At 45.6% G+C, this 12,500-nt stretch overlaps 2 protein-coding genes across 4 annotated transcripts in view; one reads left to right on the forward strand and one right to left on the reverse strand.

Moving 5' to 3' along the window:
- top3b (DNA topoisomerase III beta) overlaps nt 1-12,500 on the reverse strand; it is a 115,266-nt gene that overhangs the window by 97,275 nt on the left and 5,491 nt on the right. The gene's annotated exons all lie outside the window — the stretch shown is intronic.
- The window catches only part of LOC133473446 (uncharacterized), a 9,053-nt gene continuing 3,383 nt past the window's right edge, over nt 6,831-12,500 (forward strand). For both annotated transcript variants that reach the window (XM_061765120.1, XM_061765119.1), the window contains exon 1: nt 6,831-12,500. This exon is cut by the window's right edge and continues 1,600 nt beyond it. In XM_061765120.1, the coding sequence (XP_061621104.1) occupies nt 11,226-12,500 (1,275 nt within the window). In that variant the 5' untranslated portion in view covers nt 6,831-11,225.

Genomic DNA, 12,500 nt, shown 5'->3' on the forward strand with positions numbered 1-12,500 from the left:
TTGTTTACTCTATAATTACAAACCCTTACTGTCATATTATTATTTTAACTTTAAATAATCACTGAAATAAAAACCTTGCTTTAATTTTATTCTATCTTTGTCATTCTTATCATGAGAGTTGTCTCATTTTTATCACTCAACCTCTTATAAGTGATTGAACGTCGACGACATTAATATCACCGGGTCGTAACACCATCCCGAAAGTAACTCATATATATCACTTCGGCTTAATACAAAAACAAATCCGTACGGTCCTAACAAGGATTGTTAAATTTACTAGGTCAATGACAAGTGCAAACGATTCATAGAGATGGAGCTGCTGTAAAAACGGAGTACTCACATTATTATCCTTTCACTCGGTGTGGTTACTCATCAAGGGGTGATAAGTGAGAGCAGATCGGATTGGCTCCGTAAAACTAAAGGCAGTTAGCACACCTAGGCGAATTCATCTCGTCACCGGCTTAAAAGCTCCTGTCCCCTTGCGCGTAAGGTGGTTGAGACGGTAAGGGAAAAGGGGGCGGCTTGACCCTTTAAACGGAGAGTCGGTCAGGACATTTCTCCCGATTAGTCCTGCGGATAAGCAAAATCTGACATGTGGCGCCCAACGTGGGGCTCGAATCGATTTTTACGGACAATCGGGATCGATAATAGCCCAAAAAGAACCCGAGTGGTCGCTTCCTAAAGTATTGGGCACAAAGCTTGGGAAGCGATACTCGCTGATAAAATTTCATGTCAGACGATCTTGAGCGGGCACGAAAGTAGTATCTTTGAAGAATATTAATTCTTGAAAAAGAACTCTTAGGTACGGGTCTAGAGTGTTCTCGTAGCGAAGGAGATAGCACTGTTTCGTGTCTAAGAAACGACAACCAGTCCCCCTCAAAAATCTCACACTCTAGGGTGAGTGTAAGAAGCCATTCAAAGTGAATGGACATGATCGACGACCTGCTGCTCTGGTCGGCCGTGAAGCTACTGATAGCGAGTTTGTTAGAGCGTGCTGCGAGGCGCTCAAGGGAGGGAGGGGCTGAGTTGAGGGATGGAATAAGCAGCCTGCTAAGGAAAAGCAGGGCTTATGGTTAAACTGTATTCAACCAACTAACAGAAGAAGAGGAGACTGAAGCCAGGACACTTATTAGCGTCGGTGATAGTCTTTCGGGAGCTACATAATGATAAACTAGATTATGAGCCTAAACTATGTTTTAGGGTATTTAGGCGTCCCGTGGTGGGTGCGGATACCCGTCGTTTTTGTAGGTTACGTTAGATTTCCATTCTTGACTCATTTCCCTTATTCCCTATTGTCCTATTGCGGCATACCCCTTAACATTTATCGCCCTTTTTCCATAATAGGCGACACTTTAACCCAGTTAGTCGACTTCGGTATTCCCTTGCCGAAGTCCCCTTTCCGCTTGCCCTTCCTTTTTGCCGTTTTAGCCAAAATTAAATTTTTCTACCAACAAGAATTACTTTAGTTTTTCTTCGGAAGTGGACTAATTTTGATTTTTCTACCAACAAGGATTACTTTGGTTTTTCTTAGAAAGTGGACTAATTTTGATTTTTCTACCAACAAGGACTACTTTGATTTTTCTTTGAAGGTGGATTAATTTTAATTTTGTTTTCTTTTCTTTGAATGAGACTGGATTTTAACTAAACCGTACATAAACAGGGTATGTCCCTGAACGCAGTAAGTAACCATCCCATCGTTTAATAAAGGATGTTAGTCAGTGAGGCCAGGTGAAACGCTCACGACTAATTTGTCCACGTGAGTAGAGGCGACGCTGTAAGAGCGCAGCTGAGTAACCAGGAGCTGTAGTACGAGCCCATGACCCTATGCGCTCCTGGGGGGTATCAGAAATAGGCAGCTCCACTCCTACAACAGAAGCGGGCTACGGCCAAGTTAATACGCTAAACAGAAGCGGGCTACGGCCAAGTTAATACGCTAAACAGTAGCGGGCCACGGCCAAGTTAATACGCTAAGAAGAAATGTTTATGTATGCGGGAGAAGACGAGCCCACGGGCCCTTCAGAAGGAAGAGCGGCAGCGGTGGAATCGGAGACCCGATCTCTAGGACAACATGAAATACCAATAAGACTCGTGCTATATAATGGGGGCTTGGAAGAATGGCCGCCCGGAGTAAGGTAGAGACGGAAAATCCATCCATAAGACCCTTAGAACTCCCGACAACGGTGAAAAAAGCGGTCAAGGGAGAAAAACCTGAAGGAACTGGAGTGATGACAATAATAGTGGACCACCCAGGAGAAGACTACAATCGTAGAGAAGCTCCCCAATGTTTGGAGTGGTGGATAAGGATGATGGAAAGATACAATGTAGTTGAATTGGTTAGCACTAGCGTTGGGTTGGACCCAATAGTAAAAATGCTGGCGAATACAACAGAAATAAAATGTAAACTGGTGGACAGTGAAAGGGCAAGGGCAGTGTCCAGATATCAGGAACACCAAGATTACATTCATAGAATAAAGATGCTTGCAGAAACGAAGAAAGCGCCAGGTCTTAACACCTTGAGCGAAGAAGACTTATCAGATGTGGAACCAGACACGGTAGTTATTCCACGAGTGAAAGAGGACCAGGAGGAACAAAAGAGAAAGGTGAGGTTGACATGGCAAATGATTCCTCTTATTAGAACAGAATCTTTGCCACCCTTGCCAAAGGAAACCAAAAAATGTAGAGCTGGAAATGGAATAACAATGTGCCACTATGTAGGGAGCCCTTGGGACATTTGCAGGGATGCCCTGGTGATATTCACAAGTAAGAAACTGAGACCCTATAATAAAACATTTTGGGCTGATTTGGACCTTACAGTAGGAGAAGAATACATAACAGAAAAGGAACTAGAGTTACAAAGAAGAGAATCGGACTCGAAAGCAGTTGTGATAACCAGTGCGGGAGATTCGCAGTACTATATGATAGTACATGTCCCTGGGGAGAAGTGGACGACAGAAGTAGACCAAACACAGTATTTGGAAGAAATGACAGAAGCGCTAGAAAGCGGCATTGACAGAGCTTTGGAAAGTGGGGCAGCTCGAATCGTAATAGATGTGAACGGAATAAAGTCAGAAAAAATGTCATGGAAGCTGGCTGAAACAGCGGCAGTTGGGGCTTTTAAGCTGAGGGCATTGATCCCAGTAACTTTAGCCACAGGAGCTGAATTTGTGGTGGTAATATCGACGAGACAGAGAGGGGAGAGGATAAATGTAGCAAAAGAGGAGCTATTAACTCAGATGCTACAAATATCCCGTGATCAGTTACAACTGCAACAAAACCCCAAAGCTAAACCCAGAACACCGCCTCAGTCAGCCCCACAGATAGAGATCTACCCCATACCGTTACCTAGGAGGAGGGAAGAAGGAGTAGAACAGGACTCAGGATCACAAAGGGCTGGAGTGGAAATAGAGGACGAGGAACCAGCAGGACCAAATGAGCTGAAGAATGGAGGAAAAAGCCCTGGAAGAGGGGTAGTGACCTTCAGTCCGGCTACCTCCACTCCCAGGTCGGTAAGTGACTCCTATCGAGCGCTGCCTCCACTAACACCTTTACCTGGACCAAAGGGAAACTTGAGGCGATCACCTGGCGAAGTAAGGGAAATAGTCGGACACAGGTTGGCACCCGAAGATGGAAGTGGAAACGAGGGAGACCGAGAGGATGAAGACTGGGTGTGTGTACCTCTCAGGGTCGAACCTGAGGCCGAGGTAAGGGAGGAGGATTTGGACTCGCTGACTTCAGACGCAGCTCCTAAGGTAGTCACAAGACCAACAAATAAAGGGAAGAAAAACCCACAACCAGTATTTAACGTATACAAAGCCTCAAAGAGGCTTGCCAGAGATATACAATTGGGATTTGTCCAGACTCAAGATGGGAGAAAGACTTTTGTACCAGAAGCGGGACAAAAAGACTATCCCTATCCAATTGTTTGGTTAGAGAAAATGGATGATGACATGACTTTGAACGTAAGAGTCACCTATGGAGAAGCAGCAAACATTTTGCAAACTCCCACGTATCATACATTAGTGGGACATATGGAATTCACCAAGAATTTCAGAGAAGGCTTCGTGACAGTGATGTATGATATTTTGCTCAGAAAACTTAAACAAGCGGTGTATCAAAGAGCACAAATTGAATTAAGAGCTGAGGAGGACTTGGAGATGGAAGCTGGGGCAATGACGGCCCCTGTCAACCCTGGAAGTCAGCCCTCTCAGTATAGAATGCCTCTAGGAATGACAACAGTTGGACCTAACTCCATGTATCAGCCGAACAGCACGGAGAGAGACATGCAAGAATTCAGGGCTTTGAAGGAATTGGTCTGGCAAAAAACTCAGAAAGAAACAGCTAAAGAGTATTTAATTAAGATGTGGCCTATGGTCAGAGACGCTCCTGGAGGGGAAATTGCCAAGAAAATATGGCTGCAATTTATTATTGCCAATCCCATTGGACCCAATGAAACATCACAACAGGTCTATGAGAGATGGGTGGACGGTGAAGATGAAGACGAAGAGGCTCACATAATAAGAGCTAGGGAGCAACTCAAGCAAGGAGTCACGCTATTGAATGTATGGCATAAAACAAAACAAGTCATAGCTCCAAGCAGATATGTCAAAGCGCTGCGAATGATTGTAAAAGAAATGGGAAACGAAGCTACTTTTGTGAAGATGGCACCAGACAGCAGAGCACAAAAAATCGAAGCTTCCATTAAGCAATGGGATCGACTGACTAAATTCTACAGCGAGAAGAGGAAGGCAGCACCCACTGACTACCGCTCGCACGGGAATAACCAACAGTCAACCCAGAAAGTGACGCAGTCTTCCCAAAGAATAGCCGAAAGTCAGAAACCAACTTCCCAAGCAGGACAACAACAAACGGCGAGAAAGAAGGAATTTGGAGCATATATACCGAGAGATGAATTTCTTAAAATGACACCAGAAGAAAGGAAGGCCCATCTTGAGGCTCGCAAGGCTGCCGCCTCAGAAGGGCCCAGAAAATGATGAGAACCGAGGCACGGGTCAGAATGGAAGGAGTCTATCGGATAGGGGACAAGCTCTACGCAAAGTTGGAAGGAGTACCCTATTTGGTGGATACCGGGGCCGAGGTGTCAATGACCCGTGAAACCTTGAGGAGAATTGGACACCAAAGAGTGAAAGTAGCTGATGGTTCTATTACAGAAATGCCAGTCGGAATTTGGAAAGGAATTGTGTGGATTATGGGACCATACAACCTATTGACACTACGAGACTTAGAAGGGCTGAATAAGCCTAGAAATAAACGCCAAACAGCATTAAAACAATGGGAAAAGTTAAAATTGGCAACAGTGAGGGTTGGACCCACCAAGATAACCCCAGAATACGAGTAGTATAAACCAGTGGATATTTCAGCAGTAAAGGCCCAACAAATTCAAGAAAGCAACTTGTCGCCAGAACGGAAAAAGAAGTTAAAGGAAATAATGGAGGAAGCCTCCGTAGCCCACTTTAAAAATGATTGTGGAGACCTAGGACAAAACTACTTGCACACCTTAAGTGGAGGAGTGCACCCGGCGGTGAGACAATACCCTCTTAACCCGGGGGCCGTGGCTGAAATGGCAATGATAGTGAAAGAACTGTCAGCGCTTGGAATAATTCGTGAAGAACCAAATCCAATAACAAACAGCCCCATTCAGGCTGTCAAGAAGCCTGAATCGGTAGGAGGGGGATGGAGGCCAGTTATCAACTTTAAAGCTCTGAACCGCCGAACGGTGGCTAATCGAGCAAGCCTCATAAACCTCCAGGCGTCTTTAAAAACGCTGAGAGTGAAAAAATATAAAACATGCATCGACCTGGCTAATGGATTTTTCTCCTTGAGGATTGCCAAAGCATCGCAAGGAAAGACGGCATTCACACATAAGGGGAAATCGTACGTCTGGCAGAGATTACCCCAGGGATACAAAAATTCCCCAAATGTGTTTCAATCAGGGGTTATGGACGTTTTGGAGGGACTGCCAGTCACGATTTATATAGACAATATATTCATCACGAATGATACAGAAGAACAGCATTTGAACCTCTTACAAACGGTAGTTCAAAGAGTGACAGCAGCAGCAATGAAACTCAATCTAAAGAAATGCCAAATTGCTAGATTCCAAGTAGACTACTTGGGGTTCCAAGTGTCGGAAGACTTGGGACTTTCGGACGCTTATCGACAGAAGATTGAACAAATCCTACCCCCAACGTCCGAAAAAGAATTGCAGAGGATACTCGGACTATGTAATTATGTTCGGGATCATCCATCCATCCATCCATTTTCTGAGCCGCTTCTCCTCACTAGGGTCGCGGTCGTGCTGGAGCCTATCCCAGCTGTCATCGGGCAGGAGGCGGGGTACACCCTGAACTGGTTGCCAGCCAATCGCAGGGAACATTGAAACAAACAACCATTCGCACTCACAGTCATGCCTACGGGCAATTTAGAGTCTCCAATTAATGCATGTTTTTGGGATGTGGGAGGAAACCGGAGTGCCCGGAGGAAACCCACGCAGGCACGGGGAGAACATGCAAACTCCACACAGGTGGGGCCAGGGATTGAACCCGGGTCCTCAGAGCTGTGAGGCTGACGCTCTAACCAGTCCGCCACCGTGCCGCCATGTTCGGGATCATGTCCCCTATAATCAAAAATATGCAAAGCCCCTTTATGCCCGTCTGCGGAAAAATCCTGAAGAAGGAAAGTCTAAAAGCTGGGATTGGTCAGCGAAAGATCAAGAGAACATAGAAGAATTGAAGAAAGCAGTGAGAAACGCTGTACAACTAGAGCCAAGGGGTTTGGATACAAGATTGATCACTAAAGTGGAGTGCGACGAAGACTCGGCTATGGTGAGCGTCAGTAACGAGGGAGCAGGCTTGGTGACCTTATGGACTTACACCCTGAGCAGCGTGGAAAATAAGTTTCCCCGGGAAGAAAGGGAACTGGCAGTCCTAGCCAGGTACTGGGGGACCTTGAAGGATTTATCCCAGGGACAAGGAATAAAGGTCATCACACAGAGCCAAGTTCATCGCTTCTTGCGGAAAGGTACCATCAAAAGCACTAAAGCAACCAATGTGAGATGGGGGAGATGGGAGGATATCCTACTAGACCCTGATTTGGAGATAGGACCAATAACCCCCTCGTCAAAGAAACGAGTAAAGCCAGAGATAAGAGAGGAGAAACCATACGAATGGATTCTCTATACTGATGGATCGAAAAAAGGTGAAGACCAGTCTGCCCACTGGGGCTTCATCCTTAGACATGAGGGAGAAGAAAAGAGCCGTCGTAAAGGTATGACCCCTGGCAGTGCCCAAGCCGGAGAGGTTACAGCCAATTGGAAGGACTGTTGGAGGCTATAAGGCTACACGTACGACGTGTAAAGATAGTAACGGACAGTCACTAATGTGCACAAGCTCTTAAAGAAGACCTATCCATTTGGGAGGAAAATGGATATGAAGGAGCGAAGGGCAAACCAGTTGCCCATACAGAATTATGGAAAAAGATAGCCGAGTTGAGGTTAAATATGAACATAAATGTCCACCAGAGAGCCCACGTTAAGGAAGGGGCTCATTGGAGAGGAAATGATGAAGTTGATAAATACGTCCAAGAGAGAAAGTTAGTTGTTGTAGGAGCAGACGGATGGGACAAGACCCCTGGAGGAAAAGTGGTCCCAGACGAGTTTGTGCGTGAGGTTACTACGGCCGTACATGAAGCGCTAGGCCATGGAGGTACCTTACCCACAAAGAGGGAGCTGGAAAGACTGGAGCTTTGGATCCCGGATAAGAAAATCCGAGCTGTGTTGCGGGACTGCGAGCAGTGTAATAAATACAACGCAGGACGCCGAGGACAACGAGCTGAAGGATTGACTATAAAGAGCACTGTGCCCTGGGCATCAGTCTGCATGGACGTAGCAGGCCCCATGGGAGTGAATGGCGCCAAAGGTGAGAGGTACCTAATCGTGCTAGTGGATTCGATGTCAGTTGATTCGGCTAGAAGCCGAAATAGAAACCAGATATGAGTACTGAAAGGGAAGAAGACGTTCCGCCTTTCATCAAGCTGGCCATGGTGAAAGGTGTTGTGGTCACACGGAGGACTACGAGTGGAGTAATGGCTGGAAGAGCATTTAAACTTTTGGAACATGCTAAAAGAGGATATCTGTCCAAGGGGATGGAGAGTTTGTGTTGGCACCAAGTGAATCAAGGCTGTGTCTCCTGCGGAAAGACCGAAGCACAGGATAACAGAAGGCATGGAACTAGCCAGGATTGGACAACCGGTTCCCCGACCTTGGAGAACTTAGGCCCAGCCAAAGTACTTGACGCCTACATATGCGAAAATTGCAGAGCGAGATATTTGCCCAGATTAAGATTCTATGCCCAATGGGATTGGAACCCATAAGGAAATGAAGGACAGAGAAACTGTGAATGTTGGTGGGATGGACGAACTCTACTATATTGTGACCACTGCTGGAGTAGGGTCCAGGATGGAACATTGGTGTTAGCCGGTCAAGCCGATGGATGGCAAGTGAACAAGGCAGAGACACCAATAAGCCGGTTGCCTCCCATTTTGACTTACCCTACCAGGATGGAGATCAGCAAAGAAAGAATAGATTTGGGACTTCCGAGCCTACTCAACACAAATTGGCCGGGGTGGGCAGGAAATGAACGCCCCGCAAAATTAATGGAACAATTACCCAATAACCACCTTACCCAACGCTCCGCACGAGCGAGAAGTGGGAGAAAACGGCTTGTATACTTATCAAACGTTGTTGGACGAAACGACCAAGAGGATAGAGTATAAAGAGAAAGTTGCTATAATACAGATGAGTCCTGTGGCACCTCACCTGGTGTTCTCAGCAAAGACAGCAGTAAAACATTGGGTCGAAGTCAGGGTTATGGTGGCCTTGATACCCTATGAAGGAATATACTCCATAGGAATGAAGTTGTCAATGAGAACAACTGTCAGAAGGGAGGAAAAAGGTCAAAGTAATAGCCCTACAAGGGTCTCAAGTGGCTTGAGTAGAAATACAAAATTATTGTCGCTAGCAGAAGCAGCAACAGAGGAATTAGAGAAATTGGGAGAGGAGATTGAAACTGCTGGAAACGGCTCAGGCAGTAGCAATGAAGAAGTTCATAAGTTAAAGAAACGCACTGACATTAGGAAGGGAAGGACCAAGTGCCCCTACCCTAACTGTACCGGTGACGGGCACGTGCTGTCAGATAGGATGTACCATTGGTCTCTGAGAGGATGCCCTGGATATAATAAAGAATGGCCAAAGGGTTATGGGAGTTCGAAATGGAAGGAAATAAGACGAGTAGTGAAAGAAAGGGAATACGCTTTGAAAGATGAAGAATGGGAGCCCGAGAAGATCGGAAGGAGTAGGCGACGACGGCCTGCAGAAGGAAACGCTTCCCCAGAGAAGGAGGCACAAGAACCAGAGGAAAGCCACCGCATACAAACGATTGATAGTGGTGAGGAAGTAGTTAAGGGATGGCTCTCTCGTCTGTGGAATAGACCAATCAAAGAGTCATCATCCTCTTCGACGCAGGATTAAGACCTAAAAGGGAAATTTAAGTGCGCGACTTAGAAGCTCGTGGGGTTACTTTGGAAAAACAAAAGGCTTCTATGTAAGACGTATTGAAAAAGATATTGTTGGCGTTGCAAGAATTACAAGATAAAGGAGATATAATTAGATTGAAGACAATTGAATTATAAGGAACACCCCCTTAAGAGGGTGGAGCAAATGTGAGAGTGAATATATAGTGGGATTGACGCAAGTGGACTGAGAACTGCACAGTCTCACCCCGCATAACGAGGAAGGAGAGGAATGGATCAGCTGAATGACCTGAGAATTCGTATGACTAAATTGGAGGAACAAGCGTCGAACATAGCAGATGCGTTAAGGCTCACACTAACAGCGCTACACAGGTAGTACAAAAAGGACAGGAGGAGATTACAGCTCTTGTGTTGCAACATCAGGCCGCATTTATAGACCAGAAATCCCTTCTCAATAAATTGGAAGAATTCAGAAGGACTACTGGGAAGCTGCTCACTCTATCAGCCGAGGTGACTTACTTGTCCCATAAATTGGATGAGATAGAAGAAGGACAACTGGATCGCTAAAAGGAATATTTGCCCGGCTGGATTTCATGGACCTGACAGGTATTCGAGTTACTTGGACTTGGACAACCAAGGGCTGAGGAGAAGACTGAATGCAAAGAACCTACTAACCAAATGGAAAAGGAGCCAAGCGGAAAGATGGAAGGGGGGAACCTTCAGACAACTGACAACCCGCATTACGATACTCCTAAACCGCATTATGATACTCCTAACCCGCATTACGATACTCCTAAACCGCATTATGATACTCCACAGCCAAGAACTTTAAAGGACCCCTTGCACAACATCAAGAGGTAGGACAAAAAGTTCATACATATCGCAACTTAGAACGAGTGATACAACAAAAAGAGAATGCGTACGAGATACCAACGGGAAAGGAATCGGAGGAAACCCAGTATGAACAACCCGACCAAGATATAGAATGGGACTCATTCAGTCAAGATGAAATACCCCGTTATACCACACCACGGGCGTTCTGGCTCAAAAATAGGAGGAAGATAAAGCGTATCGGGATCTTAGCGTGCGGCTGTATCATCATGAATGCCCTGTTGATGTTAATGACGAACCTCAACACTTGGATTGAAATCATACGGGATGACCTTTTGGACTTGACTACTATTCGATACGGAACTACAAAGATAACTAATCAATCATGCTGGATAGTACGTCAAGTACAGACGGTGGAGAAGTGGAAACAGAATAATAAATCTGTCTCAGGCACAGGACAAGACACAACTGATGGTTGTAATAAGTCTCCCAAGAATAGTTCAGAGGCTTTGGAAATGCAGAAGGGAGGAAAGGACATAAAAGCCTGGCTGAAGAACTGCACCGAATACCCGGTGATGTCCAAGAAGGTGTGTTCCCCACATGTTGTTAAACGGGCTAATTGGAGTAGTGGAGGCCCCGCTATCAGGTTGGATGTGCTGTGCTTGGAACAGAGTGAGTCGAGACTGGTTAGAAAAAATTGGCTCCAAATAGGTCACGCTGAACCAATGTGGTATACCAATGAACACTGCACAGGCCTGCCTGACGGCTCAGGAGGATATTGGATACCCAAGGCAGCCAAAAATGATATCATTTCCAAAGCGGCGCCCCTGAATCATACTTGAACCACTATGCGCCCAAGATGGGAACCATGCTGGAGCTGCTTAACTTTCACCTGTGCAAACCGAACATCCACGGGCAATGACAGTCAAGAATCCTCAACCTTTGGACCACCGACAGTGGCATCACCACCTTATAAAAACAGGTCGGAAATAAGAGCACCAAGAGCGCTTTCACGGAAGCGACGTTCCACAGAAGATCAATTTAAAGAGTGTCAGCGGAAGTTGACAAAAGAAGCCCCTTCTTTACACCCCTGTCTGTGGAATAGGGGTAGGAAATGTGACATGCGCTACCATTTCCATATATTGACCTATAGGGGAATATATGTCCAGGATGACAATTTTGCACCTGGGTTTGCGAACCTGCTTTTCCAGTCTGTGGGTTTCCTACAATACCAAGGAACCGAAGTGAACTACGAACCCTGGCTAAATAAATCCTTGACATGGATAAGACCAGTACGTTCGTCCAGATGGATTTCTGAGAAAAAGGAATCATTGTATAAGTTAGTAACACGAGGAACGCGTTGGTATTATCAACGACTTCCTACCCCAACGGATTTGCTCTCCGTGCCCGACGGTGATTTCCACAAACTGGATCAATGTGTAGTTTTGAAAATAGTTGACCAACTTCATGAGAAAGACTGGACAAAGGGCACCTCACCTCGATGTCCTTTAGAAGAAACAATAGGAGCACTTTCTACCAAATGGATTTACAATTGTACAAGCCGGAAAAAGAACGACACAGTCAAAGGAATTTTGCAAGCATGGCAAGAACACCACGCGAGAGACGAAACTAAGACTCGGTGGGGTTTTAACCAGAAGGAGATAGAACAGTTTGTGGTTCCCTGCTTAAACACATCAAAAGGTTTTTGGGTTAAGTACCAGTATTTGGCAACAGTGTACTCGAAAGAACAAGATCTTTGGCCTGATTATGCAAGGATAAATGGTGGGGGAGTTGATCTTTATGCCAGCCCCAAACCCTGGACAATGATTTGTAATACACAAAAACGTAATTGTACAATACAACTAGCGAGGAAACCGTGTGATAGTGTACCAAGGTTTAAGGATTACTGTAAGAACAAATATCTAGATAAAGATTACGCTAGTATAGAGGGTGCAGTATGGATTAAGAATAGTCAAAATCAGTGGATACGAAATGAGGCAGTAAACAGACAATATTGCACGCGATGGGAAAAGGATTACGGTCTTCAAGAGACAATTAACCAGGGTAACGCCCAGAACTATATTCCATACAAACCTGACCCTGAAATACAGATTCTTGAGGGA

Source organism: Phyllopteryx taeniolatus, unplaced genomic scaffold, assembly GCF_024500385.1.
Source record: "Phyllopteryx taeniolatus isolate TA_2022b unplaced genomic scaffold, UOR_Ptae_1.2 contig_25, whole genome shotgun sequence".
In the NCBI taxonomy this organism is placed as follows: Eukaryota; Metazoa; Chordata; class Actinopteri; order Syngnathiformes; family Syngnathidae; genus Phyllopteryx; species Phyllopteryx taeniolatus.